This window comes from Sinocyclocheilus grahami, unplaced genomic scaffold, assembly GCF_001515645.1.
Source record: "Sinocyclocheilus grahami isolate Dianchi unplaced genomic scaffold, SAMN03320097.WGS_v1.1 scaffold457.1, whole genome shotgun sequence".
Classification (NCBI taxonomy): Eukaryota; Metazoa; Chordata; class Actinopteri; order Cypriniformes; family Cyprinidae; genus Sinocyclocheilus; species Sinocyclocheilus grahami.
Window position 1 is genome coordinate 842,967 of NW_015505636.1, and position 16,795 is coordinate 859,761.

Below are 16,795 nucleotides of genomic sequence, written 5' to 3' on the forward strand. Positions count from 1 at the left end.
TGGCTTATTGCTTGATATAGGAATTTTTATTTATTTATCAGTGTTTTGTGTGTGTGTGTGTGTGTGTGTGTGTATGTTTAATATACATTCCAGTAACTTAATAAAACTCTTAAACATCCTCAAATTTAATATTCATTTTCATACTGTACTATATATTATTTTAATGGCAAAATTCAGTTGTAGCATTAAAATTATTAATTAAGATTGTAGTGTTTTATTTTACATTTATTTAGACAAATTAGAATATAATTTTAAAATAAGACAATTATCAGATATCAGCCGTAACATCATAGTGATTATCAGCTTATCTGTATTGAGAATTCAGTGTATCTATCTCTATTTGTAAAATGTGGTGCATTATAACGGAATGCTACAGTATGCAAATGTGATCACATGATCGGTTAGTAATCTTTCATGGACTGTTTTAATCAATATGTTAGTGGTCTTGACTTTTGTGTCCACAGTAAATCATTGTATTGTGTCGATGGTCGCATTCGGAAACGTCAAGGTACACCTGAAATGCAGACAGGCAATCTTCTCAAGATATTTAATCATTTGATCAGTGCATTTTGATAATTACCAGTGTCATGAAGACATAAACAGAGAAGAGAAAAAAATCATGCACATAACCAAAAAATACAATATTTAATGTAACATTTTGATCAGGCATTTAAAAAAATTAAATGAAAACAAACTTAAATGTATAAATAAATCTACATTTTGCCGCATTTATGTCTTTGAAAGGTCTTTGCATCTGTCACTGCTGACTGTGCCCTGTCATTGACTCATAGCCACTCAACTGTGTTGCTATTTAATGGTGTTTTACATTAACTTCCTCGGCTCATTACAGCATCAATCAGATTTTTATAGCCAGATCACCTGCTGTGCTCATAACATCACCTGTGAGCGCAGTATTATGCATGTTTGTGAAGATGTTAAATGCGCACAGAGCCCAGCTTTATTATCCAATATGAACACCTGAAATGAGCTTATGACGAATGGTAATTAATTAAATAGTATATGAGGTTGTTTGTTCGCCACTCATTTGAGACCTGCTGCTCTCGCTGTCAAATTTTTTCGATGTCATTGTTACAAAAGGGTTCTCTGAACGAGTCTGTGAGGAGTAAACACAGCAGCCCATTGGTGGTGGCAGGCAGAGATAGGAGTAATGTGACCTGGAGCTGTGCCTACCTCTATGTTGCAGGGGGAGGGAGGCTGGGCCGGCCATATCTTGGTTCTCCCGTATCCCGCCGAGCCCCACTCGTGGCATCAGTCCCCGCTCTCTTGCTGCCGTGGCACTGATGAACGTCCCTCTGCGTGGCACGCTCGATGCCTCACTCCACCAATCTCGGCCTGCCACATCGCAGAGGCCATGCCATGCATCACCACAAAGCATCTAGCAGCCGCGGAGAGCGCCTGGGGGAGAGTCATTAGCTGTGTGTCGCTCCCTTTCTCCTCTCCCCACATCTCCACGTATTTGTGTGCTTCTTGTCATGAGTTACTGACAAAATCAAGCTTGGAATTGGACGGCTGCTTAGTGAAAACTGAACAAGTCCTCTGATGCATGATTTTTGATACATTTTGGTGCTCCATTTTTGTCTTTGAATACTTCAGAATAATTGATGTTGGTAAAGAACAACATGAGAAAACAAAATAAATGAAGTCGGAAAAGGCCTAACAGCACAAAACCTCTGAGAACGATGGTGATGTAACACTCTGAAATATTCATAAACATCCACAGCACGTTTGAATGGAAATGATTGGCCTTATGCTAATTAAGGAGGGAGAATGCAAGGGGTGAGAGTTAAGAAACCTCACCGCTCTGAATAATTAAAAATGCAATTTATAGGCGAAATTAAAATCCTCAAGACCGGTGCCACGTGCATTTTTTTTATGTCACTCTATTAGATCTACAGAGGTAAATGATTTTGTTTATGATGGTTTCAAATGTGCATGTTTATAAAAACGTGTAGAATCTAAGGAAACTGACAATGTAAGAAACAGGCAGAAATGTAACAGTTCGAGCTCTTGATTTTTTTTCCATTGCCTTTTTGGCTGCTTTTTGTCCTCTGTGGCTTTAAATATATCAAGCTCTGATTGGTTTGAAGGAAATGACTGAAGTTAAATGTTGCATCTGTTCGCCCAATCAGAATCTTGGGTTTCCTTGGAGACAGTTCAGAATAGAAAAACATGCCATTTTTTTCTGTAGGTGAAATGTTTGGTTACACTGCTACCCTGTGGAAGAATCACGAATATAGTGACTGACCAGAAGCACGCCCACTGTTTGTTTGGTTTCCTCAGGAGGGCAGGTCGTAGTTTGTGAAGAACACAAATTCGCCATTCATTTTGCCATTGCTTAAGTCTCTGACCGCACCATGGGGTCAAACAGCAAGGCCTGAGGAAGAAGGTTGTCAGTAGGTGTGTGAAGATTAGAGAGACTGTTAATTGTACGCCATTCTCACATTTCTTCTGTTTATTCTGTTTCTTCTGAACTATTACCGGGGCTTGACCTTTTAGATAAATGAACAGAGGGGGATGTGGATGGATGAGGGGAGTAAAAGGTGTCGGGACGAAAGCGCACAAAGAGAAAAATGAACAGAGAAGTGGCTGGACCGAGGCCTCCGTTTGTTTCGATGATACATCAACTTACCCTTGACAAACAGTTGTATTTATGACGATGTAGATGTGGCTGTGTGTACGGAAAAGGCTCATGTGTGTTCGTGAATGTGAGTGAGGGTCAAAGGGCTTCTCTGCGAGATGGTCATCTGTCTGATAAACTGGACACATAACATGGCGGGCTACAGAGCTCGATGGTGATGTCACGCAGACTGGGTGCGTTTGATGAGCTGAGTCTTATTTATAGAGGCATTAGATTCTCCAAGCTGTTATATCCACCGCTCACATCACAGTTGCGCTTATCGTTGTTCTTTTGACCATTTTTTCCAGTGACAAGTTCAAGACAGCCCTCTGCACATTTGACTGCATAACGCTGTCTGTTTTATGCATCGAATGGCAGCCTTAGCTCAAAGAGAAGAGATGCCACAGAGATTACGTCGACATTAGCTTGCAGGGAAGGAAGCATCTGCTCGTGTCTAAATGAGTTTTAAATAAGTCTGGTAGCGTGCCCAGAGGCCCACCTGTCGCCTATGCTCCCTTTTAGCTCTTGAGGTTTGAAGTTGATGAAAGCCGGATCGCGAGGGTGAGCATTTGTGTCTCGTTTCCCTGTATGCAGCAAATTGTTCGCCTGCGCTGCCACTCTCAAATGCCCTAGAAAACATGCTAAAAATAGGCGCGTGGGTGCAGATTAAAGTGCAGCAAGCCCTGCACAAGATTTTGATATATTCTTATTACAGTTGTCGTCATATCAGCTGTGCCATCAGGGGCCCGGGACAGTTTTTTAATGGGTGGGCCGGGCCCCCGCTTCCCTAAACCTGGAGGTTATACCACCTTATGATGACAGGAAAAAATTGTAATTTTAGCAGTGCAAAAGCTCAATGGTACACCTTTGTACATCATCTACACCTAAATATAAATATTTATCATTTATAGGAACTGTTACATTTACAAATCTCTCTCTCTCTCTCTCTCTGTTGAAATGGTTATGCATGCTTTTGTAACATCTCGATTGGATTACTGCAACTCATTGTATATCGGTGCTCCTCAGTCATGTGTTTCTCGTCTGCAGTTGGTTCAGAATGCAGTGGCCCGTCTTCTTTATGGGAAGCGCAAACATGAGTCTATCACACCAGTTTTGATTTCATTGCATTGGTTGCCTGTCAAATATAGAATTGATTTTAAAATTGTACTGTTTGTCTATAAATCTCTATCACTATCTATCTATAAATCACTATCTGATTTGTTACATCCATACACTCAGTCAAGAACACTCAGATCCGCTGATTCTGGTTTATTGCAAATTCCCCGGGCATGTCTCAAAAACAGAGGTGATCGTGCTTTTTCTGTTGTTGGCCCTAAATTGTGGAATCCCAAGTCTCCCAATTCATATCAGAACTGCCTCAACTTTATCTATTTTTAAGTCTACTCTTAAAACTTATTTCTTCTCCTTGGCATTTAATATTTTTTGACTTGCTGTGCAATGATCCTTTCTTTTCGTGAACCTCATCCATTTTACAGTGTGTGTTTTATAGTTTGCGTTTTATTGTTTATAAACTTGTTGGCTTGTTTTGTTTTGCATAATCTGTGCACCACTTTGGTCGACTTCGGTTGTTTTAAATGTGCTATATAAATAAACATTGTATTGTATTGTATTGTATTGTGTGTATACACACACACATATATATATATACAGTGATATATATATATATATATATATACACACACACACACACGCATACACTGTTATTCAAAAGTTTGGGGTCAGTAAGTTTTTAATTTTAAAGAAATTAATTCTGTTATTCAGCAAGGACACATTAAATTGACCAGAAGTGATATTATGACAGTAAATACATAAATTGTTAAATAATTTTTTTTTTTACTTTCTAAAGCACCAAATCTGCATATTAGAATGATTTCTGAAGGATCAAGCGACACTGAATATTACAGTAACGGCTGTCTTATTTGTCTGCTGTCATTTTAATTATTTAGGTGTTAATGATTGTTTATGGCTTTTCTCCAAGATCTGAGCTCTAACTTCATCCCCTTTGATGATGATGAGGAAGAGGAGGTGGAAGAAGAGGAAGAGACATATGATGACATTGAACGAGCTACCACACCTCCACCACCGCGTCCTGGGCTAGCATCTGCACCAGTTACAACCCCAAATCTGGGACAAACCCCCCAAAGCAGCCGTGAGGAATGGAAGGACCAAGCAGGAACTCAAGAAGATGAAGAAGAGGACGAAGAGGACATTTATGAAGTGCTTCCAGGTATAGAAAAAAACTATGTATCTCATTGATCAGCCCTTTTAACAAAACAGGGTTTAATATTGGGTTATCCTCATAAAAATACTAAAAAAATACTGACATCAGTTTTTGAGGGGATTTTGGAACAAAGTAACTGAGGTTGTAATCATCAACTCTACTGTGTTGAACACCATCAATAAAAGCATATACATCAAGATCTGGTCACCCAGAGTGATAGCAGGACCCTCAGAGGACCTAATGAGATCTGAGGAGAAATACATCACTCTGGAGTGCTGTCATATTCACCTTACTTTGCCATGTGTGCTGGGCAGCTGAGCTGGCCACAGATGGCGGATCGAGTGACCACCTCTCTCACTTTTCTACCCTTCATTCATCTCTCTCTCATCTTCTTACGCCTCTCAGATTTTCAATTTGGAAAAGTGCTGAGCAGGTCTTTTATGACATTGTCTAAAAAGTGCTGAATGTAGTCTGCCGATATATTAACTAATCTCATTTATCATACCATTCAAACTTTTGGGGTCAGTAAGATATTTTTAAGAAATTAATACTGGTATTCACCAAGGATGCATTAAATTGATCAAAAGTTACAGTAAAGACATTTATATTGTCACATAAGATTTCCATTTATAATAAATGCTGTGATTTTAAACTTTCTGTTCATCAAATAATAATAAAAAAAAAAAAATCAGTTTCCACAAAAATATTAAACAGTTTTTAGTGTTGATAATAAGAAATATTTGGTAACACTTTATTTTAAGGTGTCCTTGTTACACATGCTACATGTACTTACTATTGTAATAACAATAAATTATGCATAATTACATGCAAGTAACCCTAACCATATGTGACCCTGGACCACAAAACCAGTCATAAGGGTCAATTATTTCTGAATCTGAAATCTGAAAGCGGAATAAATAAGCTTTCCATTGATATATTAGGATAGGACAATATTTGGCTGAGATACAACTATTTGGAATCTGATGGTGCAAAATAAAATCGCCTTTAAAGTTGTCCAAATGAAGTTCTTAGCAATGCATATTACTAATCAAAAATTAAGTTTTGATATATTTACAGTACGAAATTTGCAAAATATCTTCATGGAACCTGATCTTTACTTAAGATCCTAATGTTTTTTGGCATAAAAGAAAAATCGATAATTTTGACCCATACAGTGTATTCTTGGCTATTGCTACAAATATAACTGTGCTACTTAAGACTGGTTTTGTGCTCCAGGGTCACATATAGTAAGTACATGTAGTTAATTAATATTATGCAGTACTTAAATGTATAATTACACTGTAACAAGGACACCTTAAGATAAAGCGTAACCAAATATTTCTTGAGCACCAAATCAGCATATTGGAAGGATTTCTAAAGGATCATGTGACACTAAAGACTAAAGTAATAGCTGCTAAAAAATTTGGCTTTTCCATCACAGTGTAACCATAACAAAATATTGTTATTAAACCATTTCAATTATTAATTATCTGCTAAGTAGTCTTGATTCAAGGTTAATATTAAAGTGCTACCTATTGCAATACAATAGTCACACAATAGCAACGCTCTCCCACATATTTAGCTATTCTAACTGCGCTTATTTCCATCGTTGGTATAAGGAGCAGTGGGTGGTAATAGACTAGAAATGTACAGTTTTATACCATCGTGCTGATAACGTTTCTTTAGTCATTCGGCAATCCTACAGCCTGAACCACCGTAGGGAAACCATCCTTACAACAGGAATGAATTATATTTCAAAATATTTTAAAATAGTTATTATTATAAATTATAATGATATTTCACAAATAAATGCAGTTTTGGTGAGCATAAGAGACTTCTTTTAAAAACATTTTTACCACAAATGGTAGTGTAAATATCTATATTATTCATTAACGCTTCAGCACTATCCCGGAAATTAATCTAAAAAATGTGATTTTAACTGGAAATTTTTTGAGATTCAGAATTCACTCATCATTTTACATTTTGACTATGCTAACTTTGAAATCTCATTTTTTTCCCCAATTAAGCCTCATGCAACAGATTCCAACAGGTTTTAGATGTATATTTCGCACTTGCGCATATGGTAAAGGTCTACTTTAGCTTTACAGGTTTTTTCCCCATGCTGTTCCTGGAAGCTCAGGGCAAGCTTGTGCTGTGGGAAGTATAGGGTTGCTGGACGGTGGTTTTATCGGCAGGCTGACAGCGTGAGGATGGATGTGGGAGACGGAAGGCTGGGCTATCACTGTCACCTCATAGACCTAGAGGTGCCACGCCCAGAATCAATGCCTGTCTGCCTGAAACACACTAGCCATCTAACCCGGCCTGGCACCTCCCCAATAAATCAAACATGAGCTGCTGTTCTGCCAGCACCACACAGATTGTTTAATATACTTATGAAAGAGTTCAGAGGTACACAAAGTTGATCCAGAAGTTGAATTTGCATGGAAGGTGTAGCATTATTAGCTGCTGTAGACTGATGCCAAAAGATTAACATATGTACTTGTTCTGTATTTCTACAACCTCTGACCCTCTGTATTTTTCAGATGATGAAAATACTGACAATGCAGAAGAGTGGACTGAAAAGTCTGGTAAGTAGATTGTGTGTATTGATAGAGAGATGCTAGAAATTGACTAAAAATTTAGATTTTTTTTATCTCTGTGTTTTTAATAAAGGGACTTCAGATTATGCTAATTATTACCAATGCTTGTGGGACTGTGAAGCTGATGGACCCGATGAGTTGGCCTTCCAGAGAGGAGATGTCATCTACATCCTTAGCAAGGTCTGTGTTTGTTCCCTCAATCTCTTACATAAATACACACACACACACACGTACACGTTTACTTAGCTACTTACAAGGTCAGACTTTTAGTTCAGCGCTGTTGGTTCTGTCCTTGGTTGATTTGTTAGTTGAAGCACTCTGCATGTATTTTGATTTTCTTTTCTCTTACCTTTGCTACATGGAGCGGTTCACATACTCACACTCTCTCTCTCTCTCTCTCACACACACACACACACACACACACACACACACACACGTACACGTTTACTTAGCTACTTACAAGGTCAGACTTTTAGTTCAGCGCTGTTGGCTCTGTCCTTGGTTGATTTGTTAGTTGAAGCACTCTGCATGTATTTTGATTTTCTTTTCTCATACCTTTGCTCTATCCATCTCCACACTAATGATGAATAATACGCAGCTGGCCATAAGATGAGTCATATCGGTCAATACTCACTGACTTTCTCTTAGCAGCTATTCATTTACTGTATTCTGAGTGACAAAGCCGCAATGGTCTTTACTCAGTCAGTACATTCTCATTGTAGCATTTTTACAAAGAAGGCCTCAGCCAAAATATAATGAATCAGGATTTGTGGCTTCTATTTCTACTGCTTTTTGTCTGTTGATTATTCTATATCAATCACACAATTAAAGAAATGAATAGCATATCAGCAACTCAGCTTTCTAACAAAGCAGTTACATTTCTAATGACAATTCTTACAGATATCCAAGAGATTTGCAGATTACAAATTAAACCGGTTTTACAGCTTGTCATATTGACATAACAGAAAGCCCCTTGTACATCTGCGGTCTGTAGACCACTGCAATACTGTTCACACAGGCACATTCTCAATAATGGGCTGTTGATTCACTGCTGTAGCTGTGTCTTAGAAAATTGAGTGATCAGCCAAGCAAACCACTTTATTTGGTGCATTCGCTTTAATCTATATATTTTTGTGTCCTACAAATGGGATGTTAGCAGGAACACATAGTGTAGCTGTTTCTTAAAGATACACCACTGAAAGAATCAATGTGTTTTAATTTAGCCTTTAACTGAGCTGTTATCCTAAAGGGATAGTTCATCCAAAATGAAAACTCTGTCATCATTGTTGTTGCAAGCCGGGATTACCTACTTTCTTCTTTGTAACACACATGGAAAATTTTTTTTAAATTTGAAATAATATCTGTGTTTTTTGGCAATACAATTAAAGTTAGTGCAGTTCTGTTGTTTTTTCATAACATGGACAAAAACAGTTAAAAAATTATTTAAAAATATTTTGTGTTCTGCAAAAAACACACACACACACACACACACACAAAAGAAACACAAAAGTTGAACACAAAAATATTTTGAAGAATGTTGGTATTGACTGTGTTGGTATTTTTTCCAAACTATATAGGTCAATGGCTACCAGCAGCTGTTTGGTTGCCAATATTTTCTTTTAAATATCTTCTTTTGTATTCAACAGAAGAAATGATCTAGAAATAATCTTATACAGGTTTGGAACTTGAAGGTGAGTAAATGGTGACAGAATTAAAATTTTGGGGTGAACTATCCCTTTAAGAAAGAATTCTACTATCGTTTTTGGCACTCTTGATATTCAGTAATCACTAATGAAATGTATAGATATGACAACTAATGAAACCTAAAATCAGAATTAAATAACAGGAGAACTAAAACAGGTTTGATTCGGTTATTCAAAAAACAGTGAGTATATGTTACATCCGCTGTGGTTGGTTATCAAAACACAGTAAGGATGTGCAATTTATTTTTATCTCATGCCGTATTTCTAATTTGTGTAAACAATGAGTCTAACTATCTCAGATAGCTATAGTCTCTCTCTGATTTTGTCATCATGCTGTTATTATATTCAGACTAAAGTAGATTTATCAGCTCTTACTTTTAATCCCTCTGTGACTGACATTTAATTGAAATAGCTTTTATTGATGGCAGTATTTTCTAAACGGCTGCACTTGTATCGCTCAAATCTAGTAGACCTCTTCGGATGCATTCTCAGACAATATGGGACTGCTGCTCTTGTTTTACGGGTGCTTCCCTGGAACGTTGACCTTACTGAGTGAAATATAGGCTGTTGGCTAGAACGCAAGCCCAACTCTAGCGGTCCCACTCATAAAGCAGTGGTCATAAAACCTGAGTGTATAAATTCTGCTGCACAGAGGTGTGGAGGGGAGACCAAGTATATTTGTGTCAACACCGAGCGTAATTACAAGGTGATAAAGACGTGGAAAGTACTAAATCAATTCCGCTAACCAACAGGTTTTTGAGGCCGTGCTATGATTGACCACTATGAAGTCACAAATCAAAGAGGTCGACAGCGCTGTCACAGCACTGGTGTAAGCAGAGCGTACAGATTAAAAAAGGCTCTCTCATCAGTCTTTATTGATCCACCACTTACAGCGAATAAACAGTTATTCGGCTCATCTACACAAATCACTACACGTATCTATAATATGTGGGAACATTTGGGAGTGTGATAGCACACGCACAAAATATTTCCTTCATTAGTGGTTATTATTAGAGTATTTTGGTAATGCTCAGATGGAATATGGAAATTAAATTTAAAGGGGTAGTTCACCACAAAATTAGAAATTTGTCATGATTTTCTCCCCCTCATTTTAAACCAGTTTATTTTAAAATGTTTTCTTTATATATTTTTTTTATCCATACAATGAAATGTTCTGGACTGCACTGCCTTGTTGTTCATCAAAACCCATACTGGTGATTCATTTAGAGTTCAATTTGTGTGCAACCATAATAGTTGCACTACGGCTTGCTGTTTGCCTCAGATCAGCCTCCCTTGCCGCCATTGTTTCCCTGCTCATGCCGCATGGCTCCTTAGTTCAGAACACTTGAACATGAAATAGTGGCTAAGGCTAACATCCATCTGCCAGCTTTGTACAGCCTACTCAATCCTCAGGGCTGAAGAATCATGGCAGCAGGACATTTGGGGATGTTTTTCTTTCTGCTCTAATCACATTACATGTACGCTACCTAGCAAATGTACTTGTACTGTGTTATTTTTGTAACTTGTTATTTGCATTACAGTTTGTTTGCTGTGTTCAGTTTTTTCCTAAATGTGTAGTAGGGGCCCATGGAGATTTTTCTTCTTCTTCAACCATGCCATCCTTTTGCATTCCAAACTCTTAATTTATGCCCCTAGATTCAAAGTACATGACTCCCAAAAGTCAGACACAACACATGCCAGAATTCCCAATGGGAATCCCCTTAAAATCCTGGAATGAGAAGCAAAGAGATTTATTGCACTAAAGATGGAGGCAAACTTCACCAGGACCCTTTTAACATGCAAGCCCACCAATATCCCTTTCTTTCATTTCGTCTTGGCCTTTCTATAGCATGTGCTTTACACTCTCACCATTAGGGGCTGTAAACCAGGAATCTTAGATGCCAGTCTAGACGAGGTCCAATCTACTTCTAACATCCAGATGCTCCATCAGTATGGCTGTGGACACTACTGCCACCTTCTGGCTGAAGATTGTAAGATTTTAAGCTGGGTGGCACATCTAGTGGTTTTTAAAACAAATGCTTAATGGTTTGACTTGAAAACTTGGCTAATTTTGCATTATGTTAAATTTATATTTTATGTATCAAATTAAATTTATATTTATTAATATATTTTAAAATTTATGTATAGTTCATATATAGGCTCATTTCACATTATATATATATATATATATATATATTGTTTTTATTTTATATTTATTAACTATTTTATTTTATTTATTTATATTAGCATTTTATGATTTTCTGCTTTTAAACCGTTCAAACAGCTTTTAGGCTGCGATTTAATCTGATAAACATGTATGTTTATGTGTAATTTTCTCATGCTCCACTGTGTAGGTTTTTACAGGTACACATAAAGTGAATTTGCATATGAATGTGCAGTTCTCACAGACAAAACTGGGTGATTGTGACTGTTATCTCCTCCCTTGTGGGACAAATCCTCGTAAACTTCAGACAGATGACTGCTCCAGTTGGCCTCCTGCCCAGGGGGTCAGTCTCCTACAAAATGCCTAAAGAAAAGGAAAAGGTGCCATAAAAGAAAAGGAAAATCCAGTGGAAATAGACACTCCTTTTTGAAATCATTCTCACACACTCATCTAAGGAGCTGCCTTCTTTGTGGCGCTGTATAGACATATTGAGCTTTCTATTTACCAGCAGAGGCATCAGGGGGTGAGTCTGGGGTTCTGGGGTCATGCAGAAGGCAACGGTCATCTCGCGGTCAACTACAGTAGGTCATTATTCAGCCTAAGCCAATAGTCCAGAACTGCATGGCGGCCGCCCCCTCACACTCTGCATAATTATTATAAATGGGAGGCCACATAAACAGCCATCATTACAGGCTCTCAGCAGCATACACAATCCACTTTAAATGCCTATTAAGTTTAAGTGCCATCAGTAATCCCCAAGTGTACTTTTACGACGGCAGATTATTTGGTCATCCACATTTTTACTCCATGTCGCACCTTCGAACGCCCCGGATTTGGGATTAAATGAGGCCTGCGGTGTTCCCGCTCCGGTTTATCTTACTACGCCAAACAAATATTAATATTACGAGTTCTTAATGGCTAGTTACGATGAAAATGACATGCAAATGAAATGCACTGATTGAGATAAATTGAACGACGGCTGCCTTTGCTCGAGCAGCAGATCAATACCTGTTCGCCACCTGCCGTGTCTGCTGCTTCGGACTAGCAAACAACGTGACATATTGGTGTTTGTCTTTAAAGATGGCTGCATGAGTGAGTCCCTGTGCAGCACTGAGCGTGTGGAGCCGATGCTTTACGATGCGAGTTAAGGAAAGAGAAGCAGGAGAGGAAAGGCGGAGGAGGGGGTTGTAGCACCCGAGTGCCGGGTTCAGCGGTGGGGCAATGAGAGACTTCCTGCGCTCCATCACTCCCAAGGCCTACCTCAGTCAGCTGGTGGCCAGGGGCAGAGGCCTCATGTCTCATTCTTATTACCATGTCTACTGCCTCCATGTTGTGTGTGCGTTTCTAGTCGTAACCGAAAAAAATGAATGCGGACGGGCACAGAGGGAGAGCTTGCAAATAAGGGAAATGATTAAAACGCGATCAAGGAAGGAGGCGTGCATGCAAAGCGTGTCGTCTTAGTGGGAATTTATTGGGGACAGATGAAGAAAGGGGTGATCAGTATTCTGGCATTAGTATAGACAAGAGTCACTTTTGAGCCTGTCATGATAGTGTTTAAGTTAAGCCACTCCTTTTTAAAAGCATCATTAGCTGTCAATCTGTCCCCTGGTCGCTGGAGAGCAATGGGCCCATCTGAATACCATAGCAAGCCCGCCCCCCTGAGTGTGAAATAAATGATATCAGTGGCACACTGCAGGTGTTGTCATGGCAACGCACACTCTCGATAGCTCCCTGTGCCAACTCTGCCTTCCTCAGGAGAAGGTCGTGCAGAGGTCAGCGCCATCGCAGCGCCGCACATCACTTTCACAGCAGCTGCCCACCAGACCTAGACCAAACTGAAATGCACCTGACCCTGTCCTGTTACAGAGAAGCTTCCCGAAAAGCCACTCATTATCTCTGTCCCATGCAGTTCTTTCGGGTAAATCTCTATAACAAGCCTTTCTACGGTCAGGCGCAGATTGAATGTCTCCCAAATGCCTCTAGCTGACAGATGCATTGCCGAAAAGCAGATTGCTAATACTGGGAGGCAGGAAAAATGAGGCAGGAATGAAAAGGACACGAGTCATCGAAATGGGACGGATTGCACTGGAATGTATTGACTCTCTTTCTTGTACTGCGTGTGTACTCTGTTTGAACCCACAGTTACACCATCTTGGGGAGGGTGGGGGTGAGGGAGGCGGTGCGGCGTGATCGAAATGGTTTGATCAGCCATGGATGCACCTGTGATTACGAGGAGTATTATACAGCAGTTTGTTCCAGTCTTCACCATTCTAGAGATTGCTGATTTGTCAGTTCATTCGAACTGGTAATTTTCACTGTTTTAACATTCTGCTTGTGTTTGCCAGAAATACTGTCGATCTGTGCATTAGTGGTGGGGATTTTTTTAGTGACTCTTTCTGCAGGTTACTTCATTACACCAGTAGGTGGCGACACACAACTGTCTGTTTTTGAACAAATTGGTTTATTAAATGATTCAATGACTCACTCGAACAAGTGACACGATTCAATAAATGGTACACATTTGTATGTCATTTAATCATTTACTCAATCAGTTTGTTCTGAAATGATGGTTGCATCTAAAATAGCATACTTCCTTACTATATAGTAGGTGACAAAAGAAGCATACGATTGACACTTTACTATCCCATGAGGCCATGGGAGAGGAGTTGTGAATAGCAGTGAAGTGACGCAACTGACACTGGTAGGTCTAGTGATAATGACAACATGGCGAATGTAGTACATCCGGAATACATTCATACTACACACAAAAGCAAAGCATACTTTTTTAGCAGTCATGGAGGAATTACTCATTCAAAATAAGTATCTACTCATGAAAGTATGCGATTTCAAACGCAGCCACTGACTGATTCTGACTTTCTTTATGATTGAGTCAGTGAATAATTTCCTCAGTTGATTCATTCAAAGCATTTATTCATTTAGGACAAAATAAGTGAATCACCCTTTAAACCCTCAGTAACTATTCTTTTCTTTACTCCACTAATATAATACACTGTTCAGAATACATTTGTTGTGCACTCATTACTAAGGTGCATTATGGGAATAAATGAGTGCACGTGATAATGTCCACTTTATTTGTGGACACCACTACAAAAAGGCTGTTCCTTCAATTAGTGCGTTGCATAAGGGTATAGAGGGTGATTTCGAACACAGCCCATCTTCATGAGCAAACATTGAATAATTTACACAACCGATTTGTTCAAAACAATGATTTATTCAACTTGAGTGCCACATTTTTAAAACAACGTGACATGCACAAGATTCTGGAAAAGAGGCAAGATGTGAGCGCAACAGTCAAGCATGTCTGTCTAGTACATTATTGCATAGAAAAACAATGGAAAAGCTGTGCACTAAAATGCAAAACGCCCTGTGTGAATGGTCCCTTCTGGCAATATTGGGTCTAAAATGTAAGCTATTCAATATTAACTTCTTGTTTACTGAACTGTCATATGAGAACATCAATCTACACCTCCAACAATCCCCGTCTGCATAGCTGCATGCGTCTCAAACAAAGAGCTCAAGTTCTTGGATGTACTGCTATACCGAGGCGTTGATGCCACAACGGCATTGAGCTCACCGTCCAGATGGATTTTATTCCGTATAGTATCATTAAAGCGGCTCATCTGCATGGGCTGAGGACTACATTAGGCTCTCAGCACTGTGGGTGTGCTTAAAGAGAGGAAGGTAATTAGTTCCTACTCTCCTCAGCAGGCAGCGGATGGATGACATGCTCATCATGTCTAAATGTACAGTGTGTGCTGCTAGAATACTAAAGCTCTTAAAACACTTCAGTCTTTCACTATCAGTGTAGCTCGTGTTCTTTAATCTCTTCATTTATAAACCCCTGTCCACCTGAATCGGTCTTCATTCATTAAAGGCCAGATCTGGGGCTCTCTCCACTCTTACTCTGAAGAGCTTTGGCCTGGAATATCTCTTAAAGGTTTTTGAATCTGGAGAGGAGTGAATCAAGAGAATGTTATGGCGGAAAAACATGGAGCTTCAAGAAAAGAATAGAAATTTCTTCTGCTTCGCTTAAGGCCTCCAAGAACCAATGTTATCCAAACACTATTAAACTAGTGCCCAAACTTATGTCAATATCTCTAGTGGCAATCATTGTCTCTAACTTCTATCAACAGATTCACCACACACTTTTTTAATTACCATAGAAATGGTTAAATCTGTTTTAAGATTTGAATTAACATTTATATTTGCATTCGAATGGGTGTATGCAGGTGCATGAAATTTTGTTCTATTGTAAACATCCTGATACTTTGTTTTTATGTGCAGTTTTAAAGCCCTGATGATCCATACAACTAAGTAAACACCCTTAAGAACAGCATAAGTACCTTCTCTCGCCACAGCATTTAATTTTCTGTGATTCCTCAGATAAAAATCCTCATCACACATGCATCAGTTCCTAAGTGGCTACGCTTAATGTTCCTATGACAGAAGACTGATTATGAATATAGATTGAACATATTTGGATACAATATATATGCAAAAATGGCTAAGAAGAGTCAGTCTATTATAATGTGTTTATTTTATTTTGTATCTAATACAATGAAATTCATCCAATGTATTACCTTTGAACTACAAACCCAATTCCAAAAAAGTTGGGACACTGTACAAATTGTGAGTAAAAAAGGAATGGAATAATGTACAAATCTCATAAACTTATATTTTATTCACAATAGAATATAGATAACATATCAAATGTTGAAAGTGAGACATTTTGAAATGTCATGCCAAATATTGGCTCATTTTGGATTTCATGAGAGCTACACATTCCAAAAAAGTTGGGACCGGTAGCAATAAGAGGCCGGAAAAGTTAAATGTACATATAAGGAACAGCTGGAGGACCAATTTGCAACTTATTAGGTCAATTGGCAACATGATTGGGTATAAAAAGAGCCTCTCAGAGTGGCAGTGTCTCTCAGAAGTCAAGATGGGCAGAGGATCACCAATTCCCCCAATGCTGTGGCGAAAAATAGTGAAGCAATATCAGAAAAGAGTTTCTCAGAGAAAAATTGCAACGAGTTTGAAGTTATCATCATCTACAGTGCATAATATCATCCAAAGATTCAGAGAATCTGGAACAATCTCCGTGCGTAAGGGTCAAGGCCGGAAAACCATACTGGATGCCCGTGATCTTCGGGCCCTTAGACGGCACTGCATCACATACAGGAATGCTACTGTAATGGAAATCACAACATGGGCTCAGGAATACTTCCAGAAAACAATGTCGGTGAACACAATCCACCGTGCCATTCGCCGTTGCCGGCTAAAACTCAATAGGTCAAAAAAGAAGCCATATCTAAACATGATCCAGAAGCGCAGGCGTTTTCTCTGGGCCAAGGCTCATTTAAAATGGACCGTGGCAAAAACTGTTCTGTGGTCAGACGAATCAAAATGTGAAGTTCTTTTTGGAAA

The 16,795-nt window shown here is 38.9% G+C and overlaps 1 protein-coding gene across 1 annotated transcript in view; it reads left to right on the forward strand.

The window, feature by feature from the left end:
- skap1 (src kinase associated phosphoprotein 1) overlaps positions 1–16,795 on the forward strand; it is a 41,174-nt gene that overhangs the window by 22,646 nt on the left and 1,733 nt on the right. The window contains exons 9-11 of the mRNA XM_016234703.1: positions 4,638–4,886; positions 7,424–7,468; positions 7,554–7,660. Coding sequence (XP_016090189.1) covers positions 4,638–4,886; positions 7,424–7,468; positions 7,554–7,660 — 401 coding nt within the window. The remainder of the gene's footprint in view (positions 1–4,637; positions 4,887–7,423; positions 7,469–7,553; positions 7,661–16,795) is intronic.